Source organism: Schistocerca serialis, chromosome 7 (assembly GCF_023864345.2).
Source record: "Schistocerca serialis cubense isolate TAMUIC-IGC-003099 chromosome 7, iqSchSeri2.2, whole genome shotgun sequence".
NCBI classification, from domain to species: Eukaryota; Metazoa; Arthropoda; class Insecta; order Orthoptera; family Acrididae; genus Schistocerca; species Schistocerca serialis.
In genome coordinates, this window is record NC_064644.1 from 34,549,217 (window position 1) to 34,564,150 (window position 14,934).

The window sequence follows — 14,934 nt, forward strand, 5'->3', positions numbered from 1 at the left end:
GTGTTTTTGGTGTCAAATAAACATTTTAAATTTAATTCAGTCACACTCATTGATGACAGTTATGTCAAAATAAAAAACCAAAATGTTTATTACTGCAGTTCAATACCCACCCCCTGAAAGAAACACCTATATATTAATGTTATCGGTTTTAGAAACATGTAAGTGTAAAGTACAAAATTGATCAAAGTCACCCAATCTGATGGTATTTTGTATAAAATACACAACATGGGAAGACTATAATTTATTTGTAATTGTCAGTTCAAAACTAGGGTGTTGCTAATAAGTAAGCAAGCTCTTGAATGACAGTTTTAGAAGGCAACTTATCTGCAGTTCGTTTCAATTAATTTAATTATTGTTTTTACAATTTTTTTAAATTTCTGTTACTAAATGTACAATTTGCCTGTGCTGTAATGCAATAGAAATGTATATTTTGTTGTTCCATTACAAAACAATAAAACAAATAAGGTTCCATCACTTAAAAAACACAAATATTTTCAATGCAAATATGTTTCATGTGTAAGAAATACAAGGGAAAACCACATAATATGCAAATAAGCAGCAACTCGATAATTTAAACTGTAAATAATATTTCTAGAACTGGTCCTATTCTGTCACAGCTTAAAAAACTAGTTTGATGACACTCTGAAAGAGGTTAATTAGTCACTTCTTTTAATCAACATCTCATGATCATTGCCAAAAGTGAGAAATTCAAAATTTTTGTATGTTAAATAATGTCTGATTTGTATTAGGTTAGGTCTTTTTTAAAAGTATTTCTTGAATTATGAATAAACCTAGTGTGGTTAAAGTGATAATGTTCCATATAATATTAGCTTAATACATCATATAGTAAGCTCACGGAAAAGGCATTGTTAATGGAGTTGGTGGTGTACTAGAGCAAATGGTATGGCATGCAGTTTTGGATGGAAAACATCCATCTACGAATTTTGTGGTCTTATACGATGTGCCAAAATAAAGAGAGGAAATCAATTACAGTGACATTGTGTCCAAAGGATCACAATGAACAGCTTAGACATTTATTTCCTGCAACTATTCATGATACCAGTGCAGTGCCAACAAACTGTGCACTATGAAGTGACCATCACCTAGAAGGGCAAAAGCATCAAACAGAATATTATACAAGCATTTGCTTGCATATCAAATGGTAATTCAGAAAAGATATTTTTTATGGACATGTGAAGAACTTTAATTGTAGCTGAATATACCTTTCACTAAGTTAAAGAGTCCCAGCCAAATTTGTTCCTGTACACAGAACTGTAAGCATTTGATGACTTAAAACTGGAATTTTATCTTTTCTGTTTAAAAGAAATCAAGAAAAGAATTCATGAAAGATGTCACACTGTAGATATATCCATGAGAATTGACAAGACACATGACTCAACTGGTAAGGTACTTAGAACTGACATTACTGTTGTATTGACAGAGGAAGAAAGAATCGTTTGACACTCATGTTTGACCACTGTTCAACTGTTGAACAAATCCACAGCATTACATTGACATAATGCTATCACATCTAAAATGAAACTTCCCTAGTCAAGGAAAAGCACAGTTAGAAAATAAGTGAACTGTTTCTTTGAAATGTGTCAAGTGGAACATTTTTCCAAATTATAAAGCCTTTTCTGGGACAACTGTTATTGACTAGTGACAATCTAAGGATGGTGTTCATCATCTACTACAATACAATCTTGCAGAGGCACAGGTGATTTTCCTGCTGTTCTTTAAACTTCTGTTTACTTGCGTATTTCCAAAGACGAAAATCCAAGACAGCCTGAAAACTGACTCACTTTACATCATCATCATCATCATCATCATCATCATACAGTGGAACACGCAACTAACTACTTTAACTATGCAGCACAGGTGCCAGATGAGAGGATAGTAGCAGCCAGACATCAGCAAAAATACTTTGTGTAACAAATATTACCCCTCTTTAAATTTATTTTTAGAGATAGAAAAGAATAAGTAACTTACTCCAGTTCTGCCAGCCTTTTTTTCTCTTTCTCTTCTTTCTCCTTTTTTCTTTGTTCTTCTTTCTCCTCTTTTTCCTTTCGTTTTTGTTCTTCTTTTTCTATTTTCTGTCTGTGTTTCTCTTCTTTTTCTTCAGCCTTCTTTCTTTCCCTTTCCTGGAAAATAATAATATTTTTTTGTAATGCACATCACAAAAACTGACACAAATAAATAAACAACATTTCTACATAAAGTAATTACCAAACGTTGCCGCTCTTTTTCTTCTTTTTTCTTTGCAGATTCCATTTGCTTCTGTAGCTGTTTTGGGGTGAGTTTCTTTGCTTTTGGTGTTACTTCAGGTGATGTAGCTGCCTTATCATTCTTGGGTGTTAACAGACTTTTCCCAGATTTTCTCTCTCTCATTTTTTTCTCGGTGCTTCCCTTGATGCTTCCTGAGTCACTGTCATCCTTCTGTTGTTTCAGTGGCGTCACATCTTCATTCTGTACACTTAAATTGCCAATTTCAGACTTTTCTGAACTTTCTTCCTTCTCAGATTTATCTGGGCTTTCCCCATTTTCATGTTTTTCTAAACTTTCCTCGTTTTCCAGTTTTTCTGTACTTTCCCCATTTTCAGGTTTTTCTGAACTTCCCAGTTCCTTGTCAGTCTTTTCTTCGGTGCCATCATGAATCAAAGTGTCAGATTCTGCCTTATCAACATTTTGTTCCCCACAATCACTTTGTTGAGCAGAAACAGTTGTACTCGTGAGTGCTTTTGTGCTATCTTTGAGTTTCACTGAGTCAACAGGTTTGCTAGCAGAAGTGTCATCATAATCTTCCCCACAGATGTCTATTACCACCTTCTTATCAGACGTCTTTGCGTCACAGTCTTGGGTTTCTGAGTTTTCAATCTGAGAAGGTTCTGTATTATCAGTAGGGTTTTTTACAGTTTTAGTTGTTAAGTGGTCAACAGAATTTTCATGCCCGTCATATTTTTTGCCAAGACAGTTCTTTTCATCTTCTTTAATTGTAGAATGTTCATTTTCTTTTAGTGACTTTGCTATTTTACAGTTATTTTCATTCTTTTCAGATTTAACAGAACCACACACATTTTCTTTTGCTTCAAGTGGGACATCTGATTTATCACACTTTACAATTTTGGCTACTTTAATATCACCTTCTTCACTCAATTTACGTTTTTTCTTTGTACTTTGATCAGTTGCAGGTTTCACAACAGGAATCAAGACTTGAAATGGCAAACGTGCTGCAAAGGAAACAAAACAGAAATGAAATTGAAATATTTAAACAACAATTACAAATTTTTTTGACAAAAGATGATGAAAGCCAGCCTGCAAGAAGAGCTTGTGGGCCACTCATTATGCCAATCTAGTAAAGCTGAAGACATCATGAAGGATTCTAAATTTATTGTATTTGAGTTTTGCATGCTGCATAGTCAGTCAGTGCTCTTACCTGTTTGGTATCAGCCGACATGTAATTCACGGGATTTTTTTTTTTTTTTTTTTTTTTCGTCTTGTGAGTGTCGCTAGTGCCCCAGTATCATAAGCTAACATACCACACATAATTTGATACGCTAATTGTTATTTATGGTAATAGTAGAAGGTCATTACTATAAACAAATTTAGGAGTGAGAATGAACTGTCTAATACATCCCAGTTCAGGGAAAGTACAGTTGTATACCTCCAATAAATAGCAAATGGCATCCACATGTACAACTGTATGAAGTAAACTACCCACATAAAAACTTTTAATACAGACAATTAGAGCTACTTCTGTGAGGAATGAAAGAAGGAAAAATAGTTGTAAGCAAATTGCAATGAACAGAACGGCAGTTAAGTATACAGTACAATGAAGTGTCTTGACCAAACACCAGATGCCTGTGCATTGTGACGGCCAGAATTAAGTCTACAATGACACCAGCACAGACTATGTGTAAGGGAGAGGACAGATTTATGGCAACTGCAAGCACACTACCCTTAAAACAGTCCAAAATGATGGCCTTGCTATATATAATTCTAACAGGAGCAAAATCAAGGACTATTGACATAATTTAAAATTTAAAGTAACCTTATATTTTGATCCTTATTCATTACCGGGGTACCAATCCACCTTAATACTTAACTGAACAACACAAAAATTTAACTGCTAAGTTGGCCAATTTCTCTGAAGTCATGCCAAGTTATCTGACCTATGACATTGACTTTAGTGACTTAATGTTAAAATATTGAGAGAGTTCTGCACACTTGATAATACTTTTTTAAGAGTTTGTTTCAGCCTTGCATTCTTCAACTCTCACGTGACAATGTGTTTGCAATCAACAGAAATAATTGACAAATAATTTTAGTAAATTACTGTTATTATTTGTAAGGCATTAATTATGAATTATACCACTGAATGGATATATTTTACTGCGTCAGTAATATTTACCGAAAACCTTGTTTGTGTCTGCGTGTTTAGAAGACACACCCATACAGTCAGGTGCATTCACATTACATCAGGATTAATATGATGTACATAACAAGTGTGTGTGTGTGTGTGTGTGTGTGTGTGTGTGTGTGTGTGTGTGTGCGCGCGCTTTGTTCAGAACTACAATCTTTCTTTCTACGCTTATTTAAAATCAAACTTACAAAGGCATTGAAGCATGGCTGCATGATGGCCTTATATGCAACTGATTCATTTGTCTCTTTTAACTTTAATCTACCACAGAAATATTGATAAATTTAACTCAACCAAATGCATACTATCCTGTGAAACCTTAATAAATATGCTGAAAACTACCCGCAACATGAGACCTGAGTTTCTCCTGGCATATTCAGTTTTCAAGCAACTTACGAGAATTCAGACAGGTAATATTTACAGTGACCACTGATATTTTGGCGGGAGCACACGTCACTGTTTTAAGGCACAAACTGCATTGGACAAGCAATGTACAAGCAAATTTACAACCTCAGTTCTTAGAGTAATTCAGGAAAGATAACACACATGCACTGAACACTAGTGCCACCAAATATGACTAGTCAGAGATATAAATAGTGAAAGTCTACAAACTAGCAGGTGAGGTAACATTGACTCTGTCCCTTCTCTCTCTCTCTCTCTCTCTCTCTCTCTCTCTCTCTCTCTCTCTCTCTTTTTTTTTTTTTTTTTTTTACAAGGGAGAGAGCAGGATTCCAAGCGGAGTTTAAACAAAAGCCTTCATCCCTGTTTACAAGATTGCTCGCTAATTTAATCTCAACAGCTTCCTTAATAACACTGTTGAAATACTTGGACCTGCATGCCAACATCTTGGTATTGTTAAATAACATAGGGTGACCAGTATCCAAACCATGTTTGGCAATAGCAGATCTACTTGCTGCTGTAATTGTGTATGCTGTTTATGCTCACTACAATGGTCCTCAAAGTTGATACTGACATTGTTATTTTACCTGCAGACAATGACAATGTCACCATTGTTTTAAACAAACAGGATTATGTACAAAAGATGCAATGTTTGTTATCTGACTCAGCATATTGCAGGTTTGATTCTGACCCCGTGAAAAGTGTTGAGAGAATCACCAACAGCTTCCCAAAGAAAAATGGTTTGTCGCAGGACAGTATCAAGAGTCTTAACACCTATAGTACTGTTCCCCCTATGTTATAAGGCCTTCCGAAGGTACACATGGAATGGGTTCCTTTCCATCCTATATTGAGCAATATTGGTGCTCCAACATATCATGTAGCCAAGCATCTTGCTTCTCTGTTAAGTCCCCAAGTTGGTCGGTGTGAACATCATATCAGGAACTCAGCTGACTTCTTATGTCATTTGGAGGGAATGTGGTTGAATGACTCTTGATATTTTAGTAAGTTTTGATGTTGTCTCTCTCTTCACTCATGTTCCTCTGTCTGATTCAATGTGGTTAATTGAGGTTAGTTTAGTGTTGAATTAACTAATAACTAATCTCTTGCGACGTGTGTTGACATCCACTCACTTTTAATTCAATGACCAGTATTACGAGCAGACAGATGGAGCTGCGATTGGTAGCCCATTGTCTCCTGTGATTGCAAATTTGTTTATGGAAGACTTCAAGAAGCGTGCACTGGAGTCGGCGCCTTTGAAACCTGCCTGTTTCTTCAGATATGTTGCTGATACTTTTGTTGTTCGGCCTCATTGTACGGAGAATTTGAATGCCTTTATGGAACATATGAACTCAGTTTATGTTACGATGGACGTGAGATAGGATGGTTGCCTTCCCTTTTTTGATGTTTTGGTTTGGAGGAAGGTTGATGGGTCATTGGGACATGCAATTTACCTGAAACGTACTCACACTGACTCGTATTTACAGGCTGATAGTTGTCACCATCCGGTTCATCGTGAAGGGGTACTTCATACCTTGATACACAGGGCACGTCATTTCCGACACTGAGACTTTGCCAGCTGAGCTGGCCCCCCTCGAAGCTACATTTCATCACAATACTTACAGTGAAAGGCATATTGAACGCACTATTGACCAACTGTGCATCGAGTGACTGACGATAATACTGAGTCAAAACCGAAGTGTACTGCCTTTCTTTCTTACACAGGAACCACTTCCAACAAGATCAGCCATATTTTATGGAAATACAATGTGAAATGCGTTTTCTGACCTCCATCTAAAATTAGAGTGCTTTTGGGTTCTGTTAAGGATGATCTTGGTTTGCGTAAGGTGGGTGTACATCGCATTCCTTGTAGCTGTGGCATGGCATCATTGATCATGCTATCAGGACTGTTGAGGACCAATGTACCAAGTATAAATGGCACACACGATTACAACAGCCAAGTATTTCTGCTATTGCCAAACACTGTTTGGATACTGGCCACCCTATGTTAATTGACAATACCGAGATATTGGCACGCACGTTCAGCTATTGGGACAGTGTTATTAAGGAAGCTGTTGAGATTAAATTAAAAAGTGACCTTGTAAACAGGGATGAAAGCTTCTGTTTAAGCTCTGCTTGGAATCCTGCTCTCTCCCTTGTCAAAAAACAGAGGGACAGAGTGAGTGTTACCTTACCTGCTAGTCTTTCACTATCAATACCTCTGACTTTGGTCATCTTGGTGTTCAGAGTGTGTGAGTGTGAGTGTGTGTGTGTGTGTGTGTGTGTGTGTGTGTTTTATCGTTCCTGAATTACTCTAAGAACCGAGGTTTTAAATTTGCTTGTACATTGTGTGTCCGTTGCAGTTTGTAACTTTAAAATGGCAGGTGTAAATATTACCTGGCTGAATTTCCGTAAGTTTGAAAATACCTGCAACATATGGTTTGGAACACCCACTCATGATGGAAATATATTACCTTTAATGGTAACAAATAAACCTGACCTCTCTGAGGATGTCCACATTGAAACTGGTATTAGTGATGATGAGGAAGTTGCAGCTACAATGATTACGAAAGTACAAAGGGCAACTAAAACAAGTAGCATCAGATCTCAGTGAAGAAATTGAAACTCTCAGCTCTGGACAGCGACAGGTAGTGAAATCATGGCTTAATTTTGAGAGAATAGTTGACCAAGCACTGGACAGATATATACCCAGTAGAAGTGTTCATAACAGGAAGGACTCTCCATGGTATACACCTACATGATTACTCTGGAATTCACAATTGAGTGCCTTGCAGTGTGTTTGTCGAACCACCTTCAAGCTATTTTTTCTACCGTTCTGCTCTCAAACAACGCATAGGAAAAACAAACACTTAATCTTTCTGTGCAAGCTCTGATTCCTCTTATTTTATTATGACGAAAACTTCTCCTTCTGCAGGTGGGCAACAACAAAATACTTTTACACTCTGGGGAGAATGTTGGTGACTGAATTTACATGAGAAGATCCTGCCACAAGGAAAAGAACTGTTTTCACGATTGCCACCTCAATTCATATATCATATTCATGGTCCTCTCCCATATTTCACGATAACACGAAGCAAGCTGCCCTTCTTTGAACCTTTTTGATGTCCTCCATCAATCCAACCTGTTGCAGATCCCACACTGCCCAGCAAAACTCCAGAAGAGGGTGGGCAAGCATGGTGTAAGCAGCCTCTTCAGTAGACCTGTTGCATTTTCTAAGTGTCATTTGTTTGCTTTCCCCACATTATCTATGCGGTCATTCTAATTTAAGCTATTCACATTCACAACAGTCATTTAAGAATTTAGTTGAATTTATGGCCTTTAGATTTGTGTGATTTATCATGTAACCGAAATTTAGTTGATTCCTTTTAGTTTAAATATCTGGGCATAATGTTGCAAAGCGATAGGAGATGGAACAAACATGTGGGAACTGTAGTAGGGAAGGTGAATGGTCAACTTTGCTTTACTGGAAGTATTTTAGGAAAGAGTGGTTCAACTGTAAAGGAGACCGCATATAGGTTGTTGGTATGACATATTCTTGAGTACTGCTTCAGTGTTTGGGACCCACACCACGTTGGATTGAAGGAAGACATCAAAGCAATTCAGAGACAGGCTTCTAGATTTGTTACCAGTATGTTCGAACACCATGAAAATGTTACAGAGATGTTTCGGGAACCCAAATGGGAATCCCTGGAGGGACGGCAACATTCTTTTTGATAAACACTGTTGAGAAAACTTGGAGAACCAGCATCTGAAGTGGACAGCTGAATGATTCTATTATCACCAACATACACTGCACGTAAGGACCGTAAAGATAAGATATGAGAAATTACGGCTCATACGGAGACATATAGACAGTCGTTTTTCCCTCACTCTGTTTGTGCTAGACTGGTACAGGGTACCCTCTGCCATGCACCGTACAGTGGCTTGTGGACTATCTATGTAGATGTACTTGTGTGGATGGAGTCACACTTTTCATATTACGATTTGATGACTGTAGAAGATGGTAAATGACAGCATTATTTGCAAATGATCCAAGAGGGCTGCTCAGATTGTCTCCTAAATCATGCATGCAGATCAGGAAAAGCAGAGGGACTATAATACTTCCTTGGTGAATGTCAGATGTCCCTTCTGTTATAGTCAGTAACTTTCCATAAATTATTATGAACTGTGACCTTTCTGGCAGAAAATCACGAATCCAATCGCACAACTGAGATGATTCTCCATAGGCACACAATGTAATTTAAAGTCGCTCATAAATCTAAAAACATGGAACCAGTTTGACAGCCCCTGTTGATAGCACTGATTACTTCGTGAGAATAATGAGTTTCTTGTGTTTCACAAGAACGATGCTTTCTGAATCCGTGTCAGTTGACTGTCAACGTACGTTACAATCACCGTAAATAAACTTCTCCAGAAACAAAGGCTACTGTATAATAGATGTAAAACAAAGCATAGGACTATAGACAAGAAATACTGAATGAAATATGCTTAGCTGCCAACAAAGCAATCCAAGATGCCTTCAATGGCTACTGCAGCAGAGCATTGTCAAAAAGTCTTTCACAAAACCAAAAGAAATTCTGGTCATATATTAACGCCATCAGTGGCACCACAGTTAGTGCCCAGTGATATGACATACTGAAAGCCATGGAGCCAGGATGCTGTTGCTACTCCCAATTAAGAGTGAGTAAAAGGTCATCCATCTTCTGTTCAATCCCAGGATAGAATCAGTGTATACCCCATCTGTGTGCCTCTACAGTAAATCCTATGTGCAAACGTTAGTAAATCTTCTAAATGTTTGTGTAATGTGTATCTGAGGAGGTAGGTTGGTACCAGCCCAGTATTCACCTAATGGGAGGTGGGAAATTGCCAGCACACTGGCCCTCATTGTTAATTCATTGGAAGGATTTGAACCATGATTGGTGCAAATCACCATCCCATAAATGGGTGCTTTAATGTGGACGGCTATCCAGGTGGGTGGCATTGAAGCAGTATGGTACATTTCATAGGGAGGACGCAGCAACTTATCTTGTATGGAACGTCATCTACAGGTGTAGAAGTGAGTTCAGGTGTGTGCCAGGGAAGTGTATTAGGACCCTTGCTGTTCACTTTATATTTTAATGACCTAGCAGACAATATTCATAGTAACCCCAGACTTTTCACAGATGATGCAGTCATCTATAGTGAAGTACTGTTGGAAATAAGTTGCACAAATATTCATTCAGATCTTGATATTATTTTAATGAGGGGGAAAGATGGGAAACTTGCTTTAAATGTTCAAAAATATAAAACTGTGAACTTAAAAAAGGCATAGTACCCTGTGGCTATAACATCAATGAACAATGGTTATGATGGAGTACCTAGCAGAATATTAAAGTACTGTGCTGCACATGTTAGCCCTATATTTAGCCATATTTGTAATTGTTCCTTTAGGAATGGTCAGTTTCCTGAAAGATTAAAGTACGCAGTTGTAAAGCCGCTTGATAAAAAGGGACAAAGGGACAATGAAGACAATTTTAGATTATTTCCATGGCATCAGTGTTTGCTAAAGTTATTGAAAACGCAGTGTATGGAAGGATAATTGATCATTTTATATCACACGATTTGCTATCAAATGTACACTAGTGGAGTAGTGTGTTTACATTTTGCGGCATGCACTGCAGTTGTAGTGGTTATAAGCTAAGTACTGACAAACTTATTTGTGCTCTGTAATACAGTTATTAAATTTAATAGATTTCAGCGGTGTTGCGTGCTGTTTGTGGTGAAATAACGACTTAATAAACTTTTGTAATCGTTCGTTCGCTGTGTTTTTATCGAGTTTTCAGTGTGTTGAAGTCGTTTAGTAAATTTTGTGCTTTAGTTTTCAACTGACGTTTATTATTCTTTCTAGTGAAATATTTCAGTAAAATTTTCATTTAGTGTTTTAACTTCGTTTAGTGTTACAGTGGTCGTTTCAATTTTTTGGTTTTAACTAATAATTTTGTGAAGTTTTGCTGGTATTGGTATCGGCTGTGTTAGTAGTATTAATACAAGTAGCTGCTATCTTAGTAGGCAGAGAATTTTGAGATCATTATTGTTAGTTCTTAAATAGTTCTACTGGTGTAACTGAACTTTGGTAACGTAGACGTATAGTTTTTTTTTCAGTAACTGTAAAATTTTATCATGAGTGAAAAGTGTGGGCTCTGTCGTAGGTTTGTGAGTAGTGGATTACGGTTTGGGATTTGTTCAAAGTATTTTCATTGGGAGGAATGCAATGGGGAAGCCAGTGGTCATTTTAGGGAGATCCTCCCCTGGGAATGTAGAATCTGTGGTAGAAACAAGTTAATAGAGGAGCAGGAGCGTAAGATCTGTGCCCTTCAGGTGCAGTTACAACGCGCAAAGGAGGAACTAGATAGGTTGAGGAGGGTGAAGGGTGGTGGGGAATGGGAACTGGCAGTTGGCAAGAAGGTAGCTAGGAAGAGGAGGTATTCAGATAGTTTTACTTTGTATACATGCAATAGATACAACCAACTGTCAGAGTTGAGTGGAGAGGAGCCTCGTGTAGCCGTAGATGTAGGTAACTTGCAGCAGTCCTCAGCAATTAGGAGGCCTAGGTTAGTTGCAAAGTCTAGCAGAAAGAAGGTTCTGCTGCTAGGTAGTTCCCACGGTAGAGATGTGGGCCAACAGTTGCAGGAAGTGTTGGGGAGTGAGTACCAGGTCACCAGCATTGTGAAGCCTAGTGCAGGGTTGGCTCAGGTGACTGAAAGCATAGGGGAGTTATGTAAGAATTTTACTAAAGAGGATCAGGTAGTGATAGTGGGTGGAGTAGGGAACAGTCTTGATAGGAACGGGGAATATGATGTCAGTGGTGACTTCGTTAAAATAGCTACTCAAACTGGTGGCACTAATGTGCATTTCATTTCATGCAACTGTTTCAGCGTCACGATCAGCCTCACCTTAATGCGGCTGTTAGGCGCGTTAATGTGGGGCTGGGGAGGGCACTGATGGCGGAGGGCATGGATCACATCTCAGTGGTGCCAGTTGGGTCTATCAGTAGATGGGTTTTCACTAGGCATGGCCTGCACCTCAATAGGTATGGGAAGGGGAGGCTGGCTAAGCTTATAGGTGACAGTGTAGTGGGGGGGGGGGGGGGGGGGTGGTGGTGGTGGTGGTGGTGGTGGTAGTGGTGGTAGTGGTATCACTCAAGGAAAAAATTCCTGTAGTAGTTGGTGTTAGAGCTGCACCTTTTTTAGACTGAAGTCAGCTGATAGGTATACCTGCTTAAAGGAAGTGCCTCTAACTAAGGGCTCACCTCCAGAGGATGTAATGCTTCTAAGTAGAGGAGGAATTAGCATATTTCATCAAAATATAAGAGGTATTAGAGATAAAGTTAGTGAACTGCTAATAGATGTTAACTCTGAAATTATTGGTATATCAGAGAACCACTTAAATAATTTGATAATTCAGAGGCTTCCTTTACTAGGCTACAGATTAGCTGGCTGTTTCTCGAGGAGTTCCTTGCGGGGTGGGGGAGTGGCTCTGTACGTAAAAAACAGTATTTCATGTGAGTCCATAGACGTATCACGACACTGCACTGAACAGATATTTGAAAGTTGTGCAGCATTAGCTGAATTTAGTGAAACTAAACTTCTAATTGCTGTTGTTTATAGGTCCCCTAACTCCGACATCAGAGCATTTTTGCTTAAGCTAGAGAGGGTTCTTGATTCACTTTGTAGGAAGTACCAGAAAGTAGTTATATGTGGTGACTTCAATATTAATTTTGTACATGATTGTGTAAGAAAAAGGATGTTGGTAGATCTCCAAAATTCATATGATCTGATGCAAACTGTGTTTTTTCCAACTAGGGTGCAGGGGAACAGTAGCACAGTCATAGACAATATTTTTATTCATTCTTCATCACTAGATGGGCATTCTGTTAGTAAAAGGGTGAACGGCCTTTCAAGACCATGATGCACAAATTTTAACACTAAAAGGTTTTTGTACTCAAACCAATGTCGTATTTAATTACAAACTACGTAGGAAAGTTAATCCAACAGCGATAGAGTTTTTTTCAAAACTTGTCAAGGAACAAGAGTGGCAAGACGTTTATAGTGCCGATAATATAGATGATAAATACAATGCTTTCCATAACACATTTCTCATGCTCTTTGAGAGTTGCTTTCCATTAGAACATTCTAAACGGGGTACTAGCAGTAATGTACAGCCCGGTTGGCTGACTAGTGGGATAAGGATATCGTGTAGAACAAAGTGGGAATTATATCAAAATGTTAGTAGCAGTCACAATCAAGCTACAGTAGCTTATTACAAACGGTATTGTAAGGTGCTAAAAAAGGTTATTAGCAAGGCAAAAAGTATGTGGTATGCAAATAGAATAGCTAATTCACAGGATAAAATTAAAGCCATATGGTCAGTTGTGAAGGAAGTGTCTGGTCAGCAGCACAAGGTTGATGATATAAAGTCAGTTCGCAGTAATAATATTTCTGTTACTGATAAATCAGATATAGGTACAGTATTTAACAACCATTTTCTGAGCATTGCTGGTGAATTAAATAAAAATTTAGTTTCTACAGGAAATCATATAAATTTCTTAGCAAATGCCTTTCCGAGATTGACGTCTGAAATACTCCTCTGTGATACAGACAAGAGGGAGATTGAGTCAATAATTAAATCACTGAAGACTAAGGACTCTCATGGTTATGATGGAGTCTCTAGTGGAATATTAAAGTACTGTGCTGCACATGTTAGCCCTGTATTTAGCCATATTTGTAATTTTTCCTTTAGGAATGGTCAGTTTCCTGAGCGATTAAAGTACTCAGTAGTAAAGCCGCTTTATAAAAAGGGAGAAAGGGATAATGTAGATAATTTTAGACCTTTTTCTATGCCATCAGTGTTTGCAAAAGTTATCGAAAAGGCTGCCTATGTAAGGTTAATTGATCATTTTATATCACACGATTTGCTATCAAATGTACAGTTCGGCTTTAGAAGTCGTTTGACAACTGAAAATGCTATATTCTCTTTTCTCTGTGAGGTACTGGATGGGCTAAACAAAAAGTTTCGAACGCTTGGCGTATTTTTTGATTTAACAAAGGCATTTGACTGTGTTGATCTCACAATATTGCTCCAGAAGTTGGACCTTTACGGAATAAGGGGAGTAGCTCACAATTGGTTCACCTCTTACTTTAGCAACAGGCAGCAAAAGGTCATTATTCACAATGTTGATAATGGCTGTGACGTGGGATCTGAGTGGGGTACTGTCAAGTGGGGAGTGCCCCAGGGATCAGTGTTGGGGCCACTCCTGTTCCTTATTTATATAAATGATATGCCCTCTAGTATTATTGGTAACTCTAAAATATTTCTGTTTGCTGATGACACTAGCTTCGTAGTAAAGGACGTTGTGTGCAACATTGACTCGGTTTCAAATAGTGCAGTACATGACCTTATTTCACGGCTTGTAGAAAATAAACTAACGTTAAATCACATGAAGACTCAGTTTTTACAGTTTCTAACACACAATTCAACAAAACCTGACATTTTAATCTCACAGAATGGGCATATGATTAGTGAAACTGAACAGTTCAAATTCCTAGGTGTTCAGATAGATAGTAAGCTGTTGTGGAAAGCCCACGTTCAGGATCTTGTTCAAAGACTTAATACTGTCATTTTCACTACTCGAACGGTATCGAAAGTGAGTGATACTTCGACACGTAAATTAGTCTACTTTGCTTATTTTCATTCACTTATGTCATATGATATTATGTTTTGGGGTAACTCTTCCCATTCTAGAAGGATATTTTTGGCTCAGAAATGGGCGGTTCGGGCAATAAGTGGTGTGAGTTCACGAACCTCTTGTCGACCTCTGTTCACGAGTCTGGGTATTTTGACGTTGGCCTCTCAATATGTATATTCCTCATTGTCGTTTCTTGTTACCAATATTAGTTTATTTCCAACAATAAGCAGCTTTCACTCGGTTAATACTCGGCAGAAATCAAACCTCCATTTGGATCGGACTTCCTTAACTCTTGTGCAAAAAGGTGTGCAGTATACTGCTGCATCCATTTTCAATAAGCTGCCACTCGAATTAAAAAATCTTAGCAGTAAACCAC

The 14,934-nt window shown here is 38.1% G+C and overlaps 1 protein-coding gene across 1 annotated transcript in view; it reads right to left on the bottom strand.

Moving 5' to 3' along the window:
* LOC126412571 (chromatin assembly factor 1 subunit A-like) overlaps positions 1-14,934 on the bottom strand; it is a 99,321-nt gene that overhangs the window by 74,083 nt on the left and 10,304 nt on the right. The window contains exons 4-5 of the mRNA XM_050082215.1: positions 2,227-3,227; positions 1,990-2,141 (exon numbers count right to left, since the gene is read on the bottom strand). Of these exons, the coding sequence (XP_049938172.1) occupies positions 1,990-2,141; positions 2,227-3,227 (1,153 nt within the window). The remainder of the gene's footprint in view (positions 1-1,989; positions 2,142-2,226; positions 3,228-14,934) is intronic.